This window comes from Rhinatrema bivittatum, chromosome 5 (assembly GCF_901001135.1).
Source record: "Rhinatrema bivittatum chromosome 5, aRhiBiv1.1, whole genome shotgun sequence".
NCBI lineage: Eukaryota > Metazoa > Chordata > Amphibia > Gymnophiona > Rhinatrematidae > Rhinatrema > Rhinatrema bivittatum.
This window is the reverse complement of record NC_042619.1, coordinates 288,102,082-288,121,406: the sequence shown is the minus strand read 5'-3', so window position 1 is coordinate 288,121,406 and position 19,325 is coordinate 288,102,082. Positions and strand designations below refer to the sequence as shown.

The following is a 19,325-nucleotide window of genomic DNA, read 5'->3' as shown; positions in this document are numbered from 1 at the left end:
CCACATTAACTATCAACAAATATTGAACAAGCCTAATAATTGGCAATACCTATAGCCTATGACCTCACCGTTAATGATACGTACTCTTACCCACTCCTGTTTTGTTTTTTTTTGAGATGGCAGCCCTCCATCCTTCCGCTCCGTGAAGATGGAACACCAACCACTAAAACATTCTCACCCACCACCCCGCGGAGTTGGGTCCGATACGTTTTATTATTTTATTTTTGGCTAACGCTAATTGCTACAAAACAGACTGAAGGGAGACCCCTGTGGCTGAGAATATCATGGCATGCTGAGCATGCTCAGTGGGCACACTGTGCCAGTCAAAAGTTTCTAGAAACTTTGACAGAAGTTTTTCCATATAGTGCTCCATTACTGATGTCACCCATATGTGAGGACTACATCCTGCTGTCCTGGGATAACACCTATTACAAGGTAAGCAATTTTGCTTTACCATTGTTGCACTGCAACCGGATCTGGCTTGTTGTGGTTTCCAATTCAGTTTTTGTCTGCATGTTTCTAGTTAAACTTTAGGGTTTCTTTTTTGTGAGAAACAATTTTTATTAAGGAAATGTGGTACATAACACATGGTATTGGCGACATGTGGTTTCTTCTATATCCCCAACACCATTAGAAACATATTTTAACAGTAGCCACCCACCTGAGATATCTCCCTCCCTCTCCTCCCCCAGACCAGACCCCAACTAATTGTTTATACAAAACGGTCCATGTCTGGTGACTGCACAAGTAGGTGAGCAAGCATGTCCAAAGCAAATCAGCAATTAAGAATCAAGCTTCGAGCTCGATGTGGTAAGGCTTGTACGTATCCGCTCCACACCTGGAGAAATCTTCGCCACCGCTGAGGGCTTGATTGAGCGGCCATCTTGTCCATCTGCATCATGTGGTGAAGATGATTGCGCCTCAGCCAGAATGAGGGACGCGTGGCCTCCTTCCAATTAATTAAAATAACCTTCCCAACTGCAAAGGCCTTTCGCAAAAACCATCGAGGACCCACCCCTCTAACGAATGGCCTGGGGATGCAATCAAATAATATCATGTAAGGAGATAAGGGCAGATCCAAATCCAGCAACTCCCGCAGATATTTCACAATTTTCCCCCAATACATTTGAACTGCAGGACATTCCCAAAATGCATGTAAAATAGTCCCGTGGGGCCAAGAACACCTGGGACAGGAGGCTGTCCGAACCAACCGCGCATGAAATGCAATCTGCGGGGTTACATAGGCCCGGTAAAGCAATTTCAGTTGCATCTCCCTATAATACATATTAGAAGTGGTCCCCAGCAATGCTTTCATAGTAGTCTTAATGACTCCCAAAGGTACCTGAAACCCTCCATCTCTACTCCACCGCTCCACCAAGCATTGATAAACCTCATTAGATGTATCCCTACTGAGGCCATGATAGTACTCCGATAGAGAGGGCCTACGTGGATTGCTCAGCCTAAAGAAACGCTCCAGAGTCTGAAGATGGGCAGGAACCCTATCAGTGGCTGGGATCGAATTAAAATAGTGTCGAATTTGCATATAGCCAAATATATGGGTGCCCGGCAGTCCATATTCACCCTGAATCTCCGCAAAGGAAAAGGGGACCCCCGAAGCACCCGTCACATGACCCAGCATGTTAATGCCAGCTGTCCGCCAATCTCGGAACACCCGTGCCTGAGAACCCGGTGTAAAGTGAGGGTTCCCGATAATGGGCAGTAAAAACGCATTACACGTCGGAATCCCCAGGCTCCGTGTCAGATATCTCCATGCATGGCGGAGAGGGGCAATCAACGGATCCCGGCGAGCCGACTCAGCCAGATCCCCATTGGGACACATGAGTATAAAAAGTACATCTAAGGGCGCCACCAAGGTCTGTTCCGCCAGCCTCACCATATAATTAGCATCCCCAGAGATCCAGTCCCGAACCAAGTGCAGGTTGGCAGCTACAGCTTAGCGTTGCAGATCCGGGACTCCCATCCCCCCCCCTTCCCCATTTCAATTGTAACCATCACAAGGGAATGCGTGCTTTTTTCCCTTTCCATATAAATTTACGTAACAATGCATCAAGGGTCCCCAAATCCTGCCGTTTAATACAAAAGGGAAAATTTTGCAATATATATAGCCATTTCGGCAAAATAATTAGCTTATATAGATTGATGCGCCCGCCCAGAGACAAAGGGAGCTCTCTCTCCAGTGATCCAGTCTATCCCTCGTGACCTGGAGCAAACGGGTGATGTTAAGAGAATAGACAGAATTCAGGTCTACGGAAAGCAAAATTCCCAAATACTTGAACGCAACACTCGCCCAATGTAAGGGAAATGTGCCCGTCCAGCCCTCTCTCAAAGTAGGCGGGAAGCCTAGGGCTTCCGATTTATCCCAATTAATGTTCAGACCCGAGAACTCCCCAAAGGCATGAAATAGTCCCAGTAGAGCCGGAAGGGATCGATCGGGCGACGTGAGAAAAACCAAGATATTGTCCGCGAAGGCGGCATATTTAAATATCTCCCGGCACGAATGAGAATAGAACTGCACTCCGCGAATATTAGGGGTCGCCTGCAATGTCAAGAGCAGTGGTTCAATAGTAAGCAAAAATAGTAGAGGGGACAAAGGGCAGCCTTGGCGGAGGGTTTCTTTTTTCTATATTTGGTGAGGGTCTGTTTTTGCATGTGTAACCGAGAATTTGTGTGTATGTATGGGAGAGAGCGTGTAAGGGTTTTGTGTGTGTGTCTGGGAGAAAGAGAGAGTGGAAAGGTTGTGTGTATGTGTCTCTTTGTGTCTGGGAGAGTGGAAGGGGTATGTGTGTGTCTTTGTGTCGGAGAGAGTGGAAGGGCTGAATGTGTGTCTGGGGGAGAGAGAAAGTGAAAGGGGTTGTGTGTGTGTGTGTGTGGGTGTGTGTGTGTGTGTGTGTATCTTGGGGCGAGAGTGGAAAGGTTGTGTGTCTGGTTTTGGATTCACCTGTCCTTATTTAAGAAAAGGAAATTATCAGATAAGTGGTAATTTCTCCTTGCTATTTATTTGATAGCCAGATTTCACAGCTGCAGTCTGTTTGGGGTTTTTTTTTTGTTTTATGTAAACACCATTAAAAATTCACTTATATTCAAAACAACAAAGTGAAACATTTTCAAACAACTTTGCTTTTGCTTTATTCAACGATCTGTATCAAATACTCAAAGAAAAATTGATGTGTATTCATTCCTTGTGTCTCCTCCACAAAACCAATATTTATATTGGTGTATTTCGAAAATAAATCTTCCAGGTCAGTTTTTGCAGTGTATGGCATAGTTTTGCTTTATCTATCTCTCTGTCTCTCTATCCCAAATAACTTCCAGCCATCAAGGATAATTTCAGCCAGTCTTCATTAAATTGTTTATAGATGGGAGTCTGACAGTTTACTGCTTATAGTCCTGCATTTTATATTCATTTGACAATAGCTCAAAATTCCAGAAAATTGACGTGTGAGTTTTAAGCCTCTCCTAGTGTTCGTAGTGCCACTAAGAGCTTAATATTATGTCTTTTTCTGGAGAATGTTTTAGTTATCGGCATTCCAGTTTTCATAGACTCATTTATTTATTTTTTATTTTTATATACCAATGTTCCTGTATAATATACATATCACACCGGTTTACAAGGAAATAAAACTGTCGCCTCGGGGGCAGCTTACATTGGAACAAATAACAATAAAGAACTTAACAATAAGGAACTTACATAGAACTTTCTGAGAACTTTCATGAGACTCATGAAGGCAAGACTGGCTAAGTAGAAGATGCTATTGAGAAATTGTGCTATTGCTTATTGCATTTGATATATCACTTTTATCCAAAAAGAGACCAAGCAGCTAACGAACCAGCATTAAATATGTAATTTAACAAAATACAATACACATGTATGTATTATATAAAACACAAGAAATGCAACTTGAACAATATTTATTTATTTATTTGTTTTTTTATATGCCGACATTTAACTAAAGTCATCACATCAGTTTACATATAACAAAAAAAAAAAAAAATATATATATATATATATATATATAAAATAAACATCACATAGTTTAAAGCAGTGCTTCTCAACCCCGTCCTCTGGGCACACCTGGCTAGTCAGGTTTTCAGAATATCCACAATGAATATGTATGAGAGAGATTTACATACATCTGCATGCTCTGCTTCTCTTGTATCTCATGCATATTCATTGTGGATATCCTGAAAACCTTACTAGCTAAGTGTACCCTGAGGACTGATTTGAAAAGCAATGAGGTAAAAGACCAAAATGGAGAAAAGAATCTGTATATTCATGATAAAGTCTACCGAAAAAATTGTAGAGTGTGAAACAAGAATTTGCTCCTAATGATATTCGTATGCAAGCGTGGTGAAACCTCTGAACATTTGATCAGTGTTGTAGCAGGGGCTGAGGGTTAAAGACCTGGCTAAACAACCAAGCCTTCACATTTTTCCTGAATTTCAGTTAGTTCAATTCCACACAGATATCAAATGGTAATATGTTCCTTAAAAAGGGGGCTTGATAACTAAATGAGGTGCAATATATTACCTCTAATCTTACTAGAGATGGAGGAGGGATCTTGGTTAATCCAAAGTAAAGGAGTACTATATCAGATGTGCTTTGTTGTAATGGCAGACTGAATTTTAACACACAATCAAAATTTGACTCACAGCAATTTGTTTTCAATGGGAGTTGCTGCTGCTACTACTACCAAGTCATCAGATCTCGCCATTTACCATCACTAAAAGTTAGTGATATATTAGAATTCTGAGAAGTAGAATGGATAGAAGTTTTGAGGGAAACAGTAGTACTTTTTTAGACGGAGGTATGAGGAGGTGATGACAGTGTAGGAAAGTGTTTGAAATCCATATGCTTTATATCCAAGTACTCCCTTCAGTAGATTTTATGATGGCCGTTTGCTCTGACAGGACAAGTCTTTAACATCTGCTTCCTACTTGTTTTTATTTACAGTATTTATAATCTGCCTATAATACAGCATTCTAAGAGTACATACAATCAGATATAATAATATGCATAACATATCAAACAGCACATTACAATTTTAAAAGAGAAATAATGAAATAGCAAGAAAACCAGTTCAATATGGCTGAAAACGCTTCTTTGTACTGTTCATATGGTAAACCGATCTTCTGTTAGGAGTTCTATTCATACCGCGAAGATTAATCATTGTATTTGTTTCAGTCTGAAGAGGAGTCCGGTGAGGGTGAGAGAGAGAGTTTGACGAAAAGTGCAGACTGGGTGGCAGACTGGTCGAGTAGACCTGAAAACATTCCACCCAAGTGAGTCTTTGCATGCACGTACAGTTTCAAGGCATTCAGTTTTGCCAGAGGCATTTTAGTTGATTTAATATTTTTCCTTCATTAACTATTTCAGCCCAGTCCAGTTTGGTTGATTATCAATAATACTGGACAAAAGAAATACTTTGGCAGGCATTGAGGTATTCTTTTTGTTTAATCAAAATAGCATTTTTCTTAGACTTAATTGTCAATAAACCATGATTGGTTTTTTCTGTTTCTTAATGCAGCCAATAAAAATAGCTATAATAGACTTGAGTGCAGAGTTGCAGTGCGCTGTAATACTTTGTCACGGTAGTAATTGGAAACTAGTTTTAAGTGCTTTTTTTTTTTTTTTTTTTTTTTTTTAAATCTAGAGCTTGAATGCATGTTTGAATGTGGTGTCTTCACCATCCTGAAGTTATTCTACATTTCTTAGTTTTCACACAATTTCCATACCAATTCCCATTTTTAAACCAGTTGTCTCTTAAATTCTTGTTTATATTTGGGATTGGTTTGACCTGTGTTATGCTTTGCTGAAGGATCTTGCCTTTACAGTGTTTGTAGCAATCTTGAGCTTTTGTAAATTACCAGACTCGCCAAAAACATACCCATTTCTTTCTTAGGGAATTTCACTTCCGACACCCCAAGCGTGCAGTTTCTCTGAGTATGAGGAAGACTGGGGCTATGAAGAAAGGAGGCCTGTTCTCTGCTGAGTTCCTCAAGGTGTTCATTCCATCTCTCGTCCTCTCCCATGTCTTGGTTCTGGGACTAGGGTAAGTGGAGAGAGGGTTAATCACATTTCTATCCATTTTTCTTACTCTACCCGATCATGTGCTTAGTACATAATGTCTTTTAAAAGCATAATTTCAGCTTAGCCAAACTAAATGAATCTGTATTGAAACACAGCTGTCGGCAGTAGTCATGTAAGTCTTGACTGTTCGTCTTGTGCCCTCTTGTGGCAGAAGAATATAATGAATAATGGTTTAAAAGATACAACATTTTCGTTTCCTGACATTATTTCTGATACAATGTCACTGTTGGGGGTGGAACATGATCTTTTATTTCAGAAAGTTCAAATTGGGATGGTTTTTTTTGTTGTTTTTTTTATTTGCACCAAAATGAAATGCTAGCATTGAATACAAGATCAAAACAAAACTTATGAGAACAGAAGATGCATAGAAACATCTTCAAACAGGCTAGCAAGGATTTTCCTGCCAATATAAAATTATAGGTGGTAAAATAATTTAATAAAGATATGCTTCAACCACGGTGGATCTATGCAGCGAATAGCGAATAACAGGAAGGTTCCTCAGTTCTGCTCCCTGTATAGGGCATATGGCAGACCAGCCTCGGATGCTTCGCTCACCATTGGGGAGCAGCTCTCCTGTACATGTATTTTCCAGTTTCACTGGACACGAAGACTTTGAAGCTTTGCAAGGACAAATGGATTATGATCTTCATTTATTGGCCGAGACAGGTTTGGTTTCCACTCCTCTAGCAGATGTCCATTTGGAAACCGATCAGACTGGGGCCTTCTCCAGATCTCATTGCCCAGGATCGAGGGAGGTTGCACCATCCCAACCTTCAGGCCCTGTCGCTCACAACCTGGATGTTGAGAGGCTGTTCTACAACCGCTTGATCTGTGGGAAGGTATGACTCTGGTCCTTGTAGTTTCATGAAGCCTTCATCCATAAAGTCCCACAGACTGAAGAGGATGTTTTCTGTGTGCTGTGAGCAAAAGGCCCTAGATCCTTTCTCCTGCTCATCACAAAAACTGCTTGACTACCTTCTACACCTTTCAGATGCTGGTCTGAAGACCAACTCAGGCGTCATCTGAGTACAATTGGTGCATATCACCATTGTGTAGAGGGTAAACCCATCACTGTACAGCCTATGGTTGTATATTTTATGCGAGGTCTGCTTCAGTTGAAGCTTCCCATAAGGCCTCCTGCTGGATCTTGGACCTCAATATGGTGTTAGCTCAGCTGATGAAAGCTCCTTTTGAGCCACTGCGCTCCTGTGACCTGAAGTACCTGACCTGGAAGATCATATTTTTGGTGGCAGTCACTTCAGCACGCAGAGTCAGTGAATTCCAGGCCTTAGTGACTTATGCACCTTATAATAAGTTTTTTCATGATAGGGTGGTCTTGCATATACACCCTAAATTCCTGCTTAAGGTGGTGACTGACTTCCAACTTAACCAGACATTGTCCTGCCAACATTCTTTCCCAGGCTCCATTCATATAAAGGTGAACAAGTCCTGCACAGTTTGGACTGCACGCGAGCCTTGGCCTTCTATCTGGAGCAGACAGAAGCTCCTAGACAGTCCACCCAGCTTTTTGTTTCTTTTGACCAGACCAAGTTTGGGATCGCTGTTGCCAATTGACTAGCAGACTTCATCTCCTTCTGTTATGCCCAGGCGAGATTGCATCTTGGGAGCCATGTCAAGGCTCGCTCTGTTTGAGCTGTGGCAGCATCTGTGGCCCACTTGCGAGCAGTCCCTATGGAGGATATCTGTAGAGCAGCAACATGAAGTTCCATCCACTCATTTACATCTCATTACTGTCTAGGTAGGGATAGCTGACGCGACAGCAGGTTTGGCCAATCTGTCCTTCGGGACCTATTTGAGGTATAGAACCCAACTCTGTTCCCTCCTAGGTCCTGTTCTTTCTGTCCAAGCTACCCCTCCCTCCTCCTGTTATCAACAAAAGTTGTTGTTGATCCCTTTTTTTTTTTGTTTGGGGTGGGCCGCCTGTAGCTAGGGATTTACTCATGTATGAGGACTGTCATCCTGCTTGTCCTCGAGAAAGCAAAGTTGCTTATCTGTAACAGGTGTTCTTCAAAGACAGCAGGATGTCAGTCTTCATGAAACCCACCTGCCTCCCCACAGAATTGGGTTTTCACTTCATGAATAGTCGGATGTTGTTTATTGAATTCTATGTTTCAAGACTGAGGGTACCCCGCATGTATGCGTGGTGTATTGTGTGTGTGAGCATGCTCAAAGAGGCTCAGTCAAAGTTCTAGAAACTTTGACATAAATTTTCTGTGCCGGGCTCCATCGGATGATGTCACCCATGGGTGAGGACAGACATCCTGCTGTCCTCTGAGAATATCTGTTTCAGGTAAGCAACTTTGCTTTACCAATCCAAGAGATATTGTACTTTCTCCAAAAACACGTACTGTAGTTCTTGGCACTTTTTTGACTGAACAATTAAAATGGCTGTTTCTAGGAGCATAGCATTTTAATGCTAGCAGTGTATAAACTAGAGGTTTACGGGTTCTACCATTGCATTAGTTGATTAGCTACAGATGGAGCAGTGAGTTGGTATATTAGACTTTCACTTTAGAGGTGTTATTTAGCAGTACAATCAGCCACATTATACAGTTGCCTCCCAGTTTCAGGAAAGTGCTTGCTCCAGTAGTGAAAGCTAAGGGGTAGATTTTAAAAGCTCTATGCACGCTGAATCAGGGAGATATGGGCGCCTCTTGGGCCGGCATCCAGCGCACATATGGATGTGCGTATCTCCCGGTATGTGCACAAAAGGTCCAAACAGGGGGCGGGGCATGGTCCGCGCAGGGCATGAGTGTTCCAGGAATTTAAATGGAAACCAGCGCGTAAGTATTTCCGTGCATAAACACGCGCCGGGGTCCTCTACCGTGTAACTTTACTTCTGCTATAGTTGGTGTGTAAGTTATAAAACAAAAAAACTAGGCTAGTCAGTGGGGTTTTAAGGGTTGGGGCAGGTAGGGTAAAAGAGGTTAGCTGGGGGGGGGGGGGGGGGGTGACAGGACTTCCTAACTGGGCAAAGTGGGAATGAAGTGGTTTAACTGATAATTGCATCGGTGCGCGTGTATATTAAAATTCCACCTACTTGCACAGTAGAAATGACACATGCACGATCCATATAAAATGGCGTGCACATTTACGTGTGTCCAGCCGATTTTATAAGAATTGCAAATATACGCGTGCATGTTATAAAATGGCGTGTCCATGGGCGTTCATTTACGCCTGCATGGCTGTTTTAAAGTTTGTCTAATTGCTTAGCTAAGTTCTACAAGAAATGGCACTACAGCAGGACTGGCATCATGTGTGGGAAAACATCCACCCATTGGGCTGGCTCAGTGCTGGTCATAGTCCCAGGAGAGAAGGGAGTATTAGTCCTCATACTGCGGCATTGCAGGGTTTTGGAAAGAGGCCTAGTGCATGCTTCCAGCCGAGGACCTTTTGGACTGTTTTTCATTGGAGAGCAACAATTACAGATAACCAATTAGTTTTTACTTTGCAGAACTAGGAGTGGTGTAATCAGATGGTCAAAAAATCACCATCGGTTCAAATGCTGATAGCACTGTAGAAATTAGAAGTAAATCTATTAATGTGCACAGTGCTGGACACATACATTTAACCATACATAGTTATTTATTACACAGTTATAGATTCATATCACAAAGGAGTGCATATTGTCCAGTGAGCTATGAAAAAAGTCACTCAGCTGGAAATGACTACAGATCACAATAGTCTCTGAGAGAAGCCTTGCAGGGGAGGATAAACAAAAACCTTGAAGGACAAGAGACACACATTTCATTTTCTCTTTCCTTTCCTTTCAGAATTTACATTGGGAAAAGACTGACCACATCTTCAGCCAGCACCTACTGAGTGGGAAAGCCTGCACGTACCTTTGGCCTGTGACCTTGTTACCATCATGTTCGTGCATTTGAGCTTGACGCCCTCTTAAGCATGACCTGTTCTCCCTGGGTTTTTTTGTCTTTTTTTTTTTTTTTTTTTGACATATTTACATTCAGTAATTCTGTGTGGCCTCCTTGATGGAAGTTGATGTTGTACTGGGAAGATTTTCCAATACCCCGCCTCCTTTTCAGTTATTCTGACACTTCAGAGTTGCCTAGCAGAGTTTACAGTTGTCTTACTGATGTGTAAGGGCTTCTTTCTATTCAGACACCAGCAAACACATTTTATCAGCTATGCTGTTTCCTTCTTCAATATAGCCAGACCTGACCCACGAGCTGTGGTGTAAATATTGAATATTTGACCACAGCTATCAGTGTCTTAAATAGAAATAAACCTGAAATGTAATTTCATTTAAGCATGTTTACTAAAATTACCTCACATTTTAAATTGATAGTTGGAGCAATTTCAATAAACCATCTATGTAAGATTGGCTTTTAAGCAGTTTACCATACAATGTGGTATATAATACTACTTTAACCTAATAATTCCAAGGGCCTTTAGTTAGCAGAAGCTAAAGATGGCACAAAACCTTAATAACAACCTACCTAATAGCTTTTAACCCTAGAATTAGTTCTGATTTTATTAACTGAAAGAAATTAATATTTCTGGTAGAAAAGTCAGCTTGGATATTTAAAAGGAAAATGTTTGGCCTTCATTTTCACTTTTTTTTTTTTTTAATTAAAGCAGTGTTTGACTGTAAAGTTTTATTTTTTAAAACAAATGTTAGAAGAGAATTTTTTTTTTTTCTCAAATTCATAAGAGACAACTCTAGTTACTGCGGAACTTCAGATTGTGAACGCATGTTTGATTTTTTTTACTAAAGCATTGGGGACTATATTTGGGAGTCATCTTGTCCTTATGTAAATGCATGGCTGACATTTTGAAATCAAGTCTTCTGAGATTAGTATTTGATATGCTGTTTCTGTCTTTTTAGTTTTATTGTACGTTTTTCCTCCATGATGTCTGACATCTGTGGGTTAGTCAGTGGCATTACTTGAAAAAGGATAGAATTCTCACCAGTAATGCTGAGTGTTCATCTTGCAATGAAAGCTCAGCATTTTTTCATTAGTGATTTTTTTTTTTTTTTTTTTTTTCAAAATGTGAAGCTTTAGTACCAAATCTGTTACTAAGCACCAGGGCAACAAATGTCCTTTAGTAAACTTTCTCTGGATTTCAGAAAATGTAGCATAACTCTGAAAGAGTCTTGTTTTATACATACATAGATATAATAAATTACTGTTTGAATATAGACTTTAATATGGGTGTTTAAAGAATCAGCAGGTAACCTTTAAATAAGTAACCTACACATTAAACTAGTGTTTGCATTTGGATGGCTTGTTGGGGAAATTTAACCCCATGCTTTTCATAAATGTAGGCAGGTTGGCCAATTAGCAGAAGTGCCTTCCTGTAGTGTTTCTGCACATTTTAGGTGTGCCTTTAACTGACATGGCATATTAATGATGTAGATGAAAACCATTCCAAATGCTTTTGCTTCTAGTCAACTATCCTTTATGCCTTCCCATTCCTACTTTGGTTTGCCCATGCAGGTGGCACTGGAACAGATTCATAATGAGGCTCTCATTGCCTTATGAGAGCTAGTAAATAGGAAAAAAAAGAAATATGAAATCTAGACAGTGTTTATTCTACCCTTTTGGATGATAATTCTTGAGCTCAAAGGAGATCTCTCATGCTGTAAATTCAGGGTGACTTATCAAGCCAGGTGGAAGTTACCAGACAGTAGGCTTTGGACCAGGGCAGGTCCTGGAGGCTCTCTATTGCTGCTGGACATGTCTATCATGTGATGTAGCAGCAGAACAGTGATGATGGCATGTCTTGTTTCATTATGGGAAATGGAAGACATGCTGACCACTGACTTTCTAACCTTCAAGGTCAGGTTGCTCAGGAGCTGTTTAAGCTGGCTGAACGAGCCACCTTGGTTTTAGCTAGGAGCTTTCTCTGTTAAGCTGAATCCAGACTCTGTGAAAGGGCATGCTAATCCTAGAGAGGCATTCCCTTTTTAAGCCCAAGTAAACACTTGAATTGTATTTCCTAGCACTTAATTTTGAGAGGAATATTGATTTTAGTTTTTCTAGAATGCTCTAAAAATGGCAAAGATGCTTGGCTAATATTGACATCCACCATGAAATAGAGAGACCTCTGTACAAAAAAAGGGGCTGTTTATTTTTTTCAGCACTCAGTAATGCACCTTGTTTTATATGAAGGAATGAAAAGAGAGAATTTAGCATGAGGAAGCAATTAAAAGAAAATTAGGAAAAATGTCTATAGTCTAAATACATGGTATAGCTGAATAACTTTAAAACTTTTGGACTAAAGGATAGACCCAGATCCCATGCATCTAAGCACTTCAGGAGTCTGTGAAAATAAATACTACTTTTGGGTATACAGTGGGGTGATGGAAGATGTGTTCTGTACTCTTGGTACTGGGACTGAGCCACAAAACAGGAAGCATGACCTAGCCACAAAGATAGGAAATGCTGTTTTCACAACCACCCAAAATTGTTATGCATAGTATTATAAAGTTCCACCTTTCATCTCTCCAGACCTGTGGGACACATTGAGCAAATGGTTGGGATATTGTATGCTTTTAAAAATATACCAGGACATTACCTACAAAGCACATTAGCCATTTAGGTTGAATATTCTGAAATGAATATGTGATAGCCATCTTCTTATCCTTTCATAAAGTAAAAGAACCACATTAAAAGCAAACTGAAATCTCAAGGTAAAAGATTTCAGTTTGGAGAGAGAGAATCTTTTTTTTCTTCAATAGATTTTTATTTTGTATTTTTTTCAGAAAATCTTAAATGCTGTTTATCAGTGAAATGTAAGCTCCCAGTTGCATTGCTGGGTCTGTCAAACATAACACAGGCCACTTAACTCCTGCTACCACCGTCCAGTGCGAAATGTGTTGGCAGATCATTTGGAAAGGGGTTTCAACTGTTGAAAACTGAAGAAGATTTGTTTTTTTTTTCAGGGAGGGGCCCAAGGGATTTGAAGTGAGATAAATGTTTCAACAGCTTTATATCTGTTTACAGTTTTGAAACAAAATACAGACATTTTATTTTTCATACACTTGGCGAAAACTGGCTTAAAAATCTTTGTAAATAAAATGGAAAGCAAAATACAATGTTTAGAAAAAACAGATGGTAAAGTTCGCCACCACAAAGACCCATTTATTTACATTCTTTAAGACCGTGAAAACAGAAGACTCTGTTAGAAATTGAGTAGGATTTTAATTTGTTTTGATGCATTTTGTTGACATTGTTGGAGTTATAACTGAGCCAAAGTGATTATGCATTCTACACATATTTAGTTAGCACCTTGTAACATATGCCGTTTACATGTATAAGTTGTAGCTGTAATCATTTTGTGCCATTAAAACTCTTCTGAAACTGTTTTACTTTTTTTGTTTTGTACAGAGAATTTATAATCATTTTTGTTTTCAAAGCAAAGCTTAAAAATGGGTAAAGGTGTGTTGAGACCAGTCAGCCGTGAGTTTGAGGTTAAAACCCTTATCCCTGTGCATTGCCCTTCTCCCACCCCCCCTTGTGAACAAACTCAGAAAACTATCTGTAGAGCCCTTTGGAATGAGGCGGGATAGCTCTTAAAGTATTTCTCTTGGGAGAAATAGTCCATGTTTTCTTTTGTACAATGGTATGCTTCAAAACTAGGGCAGTTGCATTTTCTAGGGAAATCGATTTTTAAATCTTAAGGAATAATAAAACTTAAATCATTTTCATATAGAAACAAGAAATGATATGGCATGTATTGTTTACTTGATGTTTCTGGTATGTGACAAGGGCCAAAGGGTCAGTGGATTTCATCCATCTGACAAAAACATTTATAGGATGCAAGCCCTGAATGCCTTTTTTGGTATTATGTCCTTGACGTGTGTGAATTCTGACCTTTGTAAAAACGATTAATTATGTGGTGGAATTAAGTTATCAGGAGATAAAGGTTCTTGATGTTGTACCTATGGCAATTTATTACTATAGTTGTCTGGCTTTGACTAGGTCGATTGAATCATATGATTTAGAAAATCAATTTTATAATTACAAGAGCACTCAATCTCTCTTTACCAAATAAAAAGTGCCTCATTTTGAGGGATAGATTCATTTAAGTAAACTGCTTGGATGTATTTTAAAATGCTTTTTATAAGCAAACCTAACTGTATCTAGATGAGGATGAGGGAAGAATTATTGGCTCCTGGACAGAGATCAGTGATGTATTCTTTTATGATGAGCTCTTCCATGGATGCGAGAGAGATTTCCAAGTTTATTGCCCTGTATGCTTAACATTTGTGACCCTGCTATCCCATTTTGTTTCTATATAGTAACACTGTATGTTTCTGTCAAAAATGGAAAAGCACGTGAGTGCCAAATTCTCCAGTTATTATTGAGCTCCTCCATTTTCTGAATAGCTACCCTAATTCTGTTGGTTTGAAATTCCAGATCTCTACTTCTGACCATTGTCAGTGGCTCTGAAGCAGAAATTTATGATCATGTCCTTGACTGAGACCGCAGTCTCCTGAGGATTGACTAAGACTTTCTGATGTTCCTCTTCTGTCTATAGTTGGAACCTTCCCCAAAAGCAGAGTGAGGATGTTTTATACCTGATCATTCTAAGGCTATGGGGTCTAGCTGAAAGCGTAGCTGCCATTCAGGATACTCCCATGACAGATTGGAAGTGGGGCCAGAAGCATAATTGTTTCCTCTAGGCTTGGATTGTTGAGGTGCTGAGCCTATCCATGGCTGCAGATTTCAAAATTACTTGCAGTGTTGTACAGGATGATCCTGGAGGGTATGCAATGCAACCATTTTTGTCAATTTGTGTATTCCTGCAAGGGGAGGAGATCAATGCTGAAGTCAATGATGGTAAGACGTGTTCATTTCACATCTGATTCCTGAGATGAATGTATATGATATTGGAAATCAGAAAAGAGGGGACATTTTGGGATATAGTCCTAAGAAGCAAAGGTCTTTTCTTTGTCTTTCTTTTATACCAGCCCAAAATGATTGGGTTTGACCCTCTGTCAGCTAATGGGAGGCAACGATGTTTTTGTTTTTTTTTTTCTTTTTAAATTACTTCACTACTACTAGTACTTATACTATGTGTGGACCAAAATAAAGCCCATAATCTTTGCCTCCAGAATTTCTTAAATTTCTCACAAGACAAGCAGGATGGTAGTCCTCACATATGGGTGACATCATCAGGATGGAGCCTAATCACGGAAAACTTTTGTCAAAGTTTCTAGAACTTTGACTGGCACCTACTGGGCATGTCCAGCATAGCACCAACCCTGCATCCAGCAGGGGTCCCCCTTCAGTCTTCTTTTTTCCGCGCAGCAGTAGCCACGCGGGTTAAGGAGCTCTTCAGATATTCCTGACAGGAATTCTCCTCAAGGAACTTCTTCAATAAAATTTAAAAATGTTTACCCCATAGGGGTCCCTCTATCAATAATTTTACTCCGCGGTCGAACAGTGAGTTTTTTTTACCTGCTTCCAGTCTATTCCTGTCGAAGTTTTCCCTCGTGGCCTACCGGCCATCAACCACACTGTGGCTAAATTTTGTCGTGGCCATGGCATCGGGTTTCCGTCGGTGCCCCGACTGCACTCGAACAATTTCCATCACTGACTCTCATACGGTCTGCGTGATGTGCTTGGGGTCCGACCATGATGTCCTAACTTGCACCAAATGTGCCCAAATGACACCAAAAGGTCGCAAGGCTCGGCTGGAGATGATGGGACTTTTCTTTCGGTCTAAAATCCCGACTTCATCGATAGCTTCAAAGTCCGAACCAGTGCTGCTACTTCGTGCCAGCACCGTGAAATTGCTGTTGCCCGACTGGCTTTGACGACTCCGCGATTGTTGACTCCTCCTGTCTCTCCGCGGGAAAAGGACCAGGAGAACACCGTGAAAAACGTCGACACCGCCATCGAAAAGCTCAGGCCACAGATACAGGCAAGCCCTTGGCATCGACGTCATCTGAGCCACCGACAAAGAAATTCCATCCAGAAAAGGCCCCACCCTCTTCTGTGTCTAGGTCACCAAGGCATTCCCCACCTGAACAGGTGCCGGGAGCTGCAACTCCACTTTCACCGGTGGACCCTCCGGCTATGCCAGTGCTGCCTCCTACTCCGGATCCAGGGCTCCAGGTTTACGCGAGGAATTGGATCAGATGATAGAAGAGGCTATCGAGAAAGCACTCCAGGGGTTCAAACCTCCATCGATACCAGTGCTGGTTCCCGTGCCGGTCACCGACCCAATACCTATGGCTCTTGCACCGCTACTGGCTAGAATGGATGCATTAATTGGTGCTCTTCCACCGGTGGATCCGAGGGAGCCGGTGGCTCCAATTCCTTCCACACCGATACCCTTATCAGATGAAGAAGAAACACCGTTCTCCATTCCGCCCTCCGGAGTGCTGCCACCGATGCGTCCATCGATGTCGCAGATTCCATCTGTGCCCCCTTCGATGCCTACGATGCGTTCAATGCCTCCATCGATGCCTTCGGTGCCACCTCCGACTCCATCGATGCTAGGCCTGGACCTTCAGGATTAGCACCATTTCTCCCATCTGATCCCATAGGAACTGGTGACGAGCCTTATAATCCCTGGACCTATGATACGTCCCAGGACACTGATGATCTACCTTCACAGCCCTCTCCTCCAGAGGATTTGTCTTTCATTAATTTTATAAAGATGTCTGAAACAATTCCTTTTCAGCTTCGGACAGAAGAGGACTCCAGGCACAAAATGCTGGAAGTACTCCCAATTCATTGATGCTCCTAAGGAAATCATGTCTATTCCAGTACATGAGATCACATCGAACATAGAGTTTGCAGTTTTTAAATCCGAGCATCTACAAATTGGCCTAATCTAACGCTCCTCCTGGAACTATAGACTCTGACCCCTCTCCGGTCATTGAACTTACCCGCCAAATATTTCAACCCAGATAAACCTGCCATTTTATTGGGAGATTTCAACATACATGTCGATGCTTCACCACAAACAGCAAACTGTGTTACCCTACTTTCATCACTCAGCTATATGGGTTCACACAAATAATAAAAAGCCCAACCCATAAAGCAGGCCACACGTTGGACCTTATTTTCATTAATCAGTGTATCTTGCCCCCTGATTCACCCTCTTGTTTTCCTGTCCCTTGGACGGACCATCAAATTATCAACACGACACTCAAGCTCTCAGGACATCTTCCCACTTCATTCCCAAAAACCACTATCCAATTTAGGAAACCCTGTTCCACAGACCTTCTTAGCAACCATCTCTCTAATGAATTATCTCAACTTGATCTCTCCAAACGCTTCTACAGCCATATCTTCATGGTGCAACATCACCAATAAAATCGCAGATCTAACCTGTCCTTCAATCACCAAAGTAGTACAACCTTCGCCTGACAACAGAAAACCCTGGTTCACCACTGAACTGAAGCTGCTTAAACAAAAACTAAGAAATAAAGAACACACATGGAGAAAAAACCCATCCCCCACAACATTAGCTGTATACAAAACCACTCTCAATGCCTACAGGATCAACATTCTTAAAACTATGAGAGACTTTTTCTCTAAAAAAATACATCATTTCATCTTTGATTCGAAAGCACTCTTCTCCTACGTTTCTGCCCTCACTAAACCAACCCCTCCTACCATCCCAGATGATCAAGCTCTCAACAAAGCCTCCGAACTAGCTGAATACTTCAAGGAAAAAATTGATAAATTGACTGTCTTCTTTTCTCTTCATCTAGTTCCTTCTCCTCCATCTCCACCTAAATACTCCACCAAAACTAAATACGACTCTAGAAACTTTTGAAAACCACATCAGCTCTTGAGATCGAAAATATTCTCAAGAAATGAAACCATCCTCTCATCCCTTAGACACAATTCCAAACAACCTCCTCATTGCTATAAGGAATACCATTTCAAAGCCAATTGCCGATATCATTAATTGCTCTCTTTCCTAAGGTCTAGTTCCTGACCAACTTAAACTAGCAATTCTTAAACCTCTTCTTAAAAAACCAAATCTTCCGGCCACAGATCCAGCTAACTTCCGCCCAATAGCCAATTTGCCAATGATCGCCAAAATTATGGAAAAGATAGTCAATAGACAGCTATCAGAGTACCTGGAAGAAAACTACATTCTTGCACCTTCCCAGTACGGTTTTCGTAAATCGTTAAGCACTGAATCCCTACTTATCTCTCTCACCGACAATATTCTAACTAATATGGATAAAAAACAACCTCACCTCCTTATTCTTTTAGATCTCTCTGCGGCTTTTGACACTGTCAACCATTCATCTTTATTACAAGGTCTGATAGACATAGGCATTAAGGGAACAGTACTCAGCTGGTTCAAGTCCTTCCTGGTTAATAGACAATTCAAGGTAAAGATAAACAACAAAGAATCACACCCGGTCCCAGCAAATCAAGGAGTCCCTCAAGGTTCCTCCCTCTCTCCAACCCTTTTCAACATTTACCTTCTCCCTCTCTGTCGTCTTCTTAATAATCTAAACCTAACACACTACATTTACGCGGATGACATCCAAATACTCATCCCAATCTCAGAATCCCTACACAAAACCTTGATTCACTGGAATAATTGCTTGCAACTAATCAATCATCTTCTATCCAGTCTCAGCCTTATTCTCAACAACAACAAAACCGAGATCTTAATTATCAATCATGACGTTAATAACAATCTAATATACCCAGCTGTCCCACTCATTTCTACCACTCCTATAATTAATCACTCACCATATGTACGTGATCTAGGCGTCATGATAGATAATCAGCTTAACTTCAAAAAATTTATAAGCACCACCACTAAGACTGCTTCTATAAACTTCTTGTCCTGAGAAAATTGAAACCACTTCTCCACTTCAATGATTTTCGGATGGTTTCTACAAGCCATTATTCTAACAAAAATCGATTATTGCAACTCGCTCCTTTTTGGCCTCCCTACCCTCATCCATCAAACCCCTCCAGATGATTCAAAACTCTGCAGCTAGAATCCTTACCAATACAAATAAAAGAGACCATATAACCCCCATACTAAAACTCCTCCACTGGCTGCCTATTAAGCAAAGGATTCTCTATAAAGTATACACAGCAATTCATAAATCTATTTACAACATATCCCCCACTCCACTTAAGTACCCAACTTCGTTTTCACTCTTCATCTAGACCTATCAGAGGAGCTTATAAAGGCACACTCTATGTTCTTTCAACAATATCCTTACATCAGA

At 40.9% G+C, this 19,325-nt stretch overlaps 1 protein-coding gene across 3 annotated transcripts in view; it reads left to right on the top strand.

Annotated features, from left to right (window-relative positions):
- Positions 1–19,325, top strand: part of BNIP3L (BCL2 interacting protein 3 like) — a 66,796-nt gene that overhangs the window by 34,448 nt on the left and 13,023 nt on the right. For 2 of the 3 annotated variants that reach the window (XM_029604087.1, XM_029604085.1), the window contains exons 4-6: positions 5,204–5,301; positions 5,922–6,071; positions 9,904–13,460. In XM_029604087.1, coding sequence (XP_029459947.1) covers positions 5,204–5,301; positions 5,922–6,071; positions 9,904–9,952 — 297 coding nt within the window. In that variant the 3' untranslated portion in view covers positions 9,953–13,460. Of the gene's footprint in view, positions 1–5,203; positions 5,302–5,921; positions 6,072–9,903; positions 13,461–19,325 lie in introns of those variants that run through there. The other variant, XM_029604086.1, reaches the window with a different exon arrangement.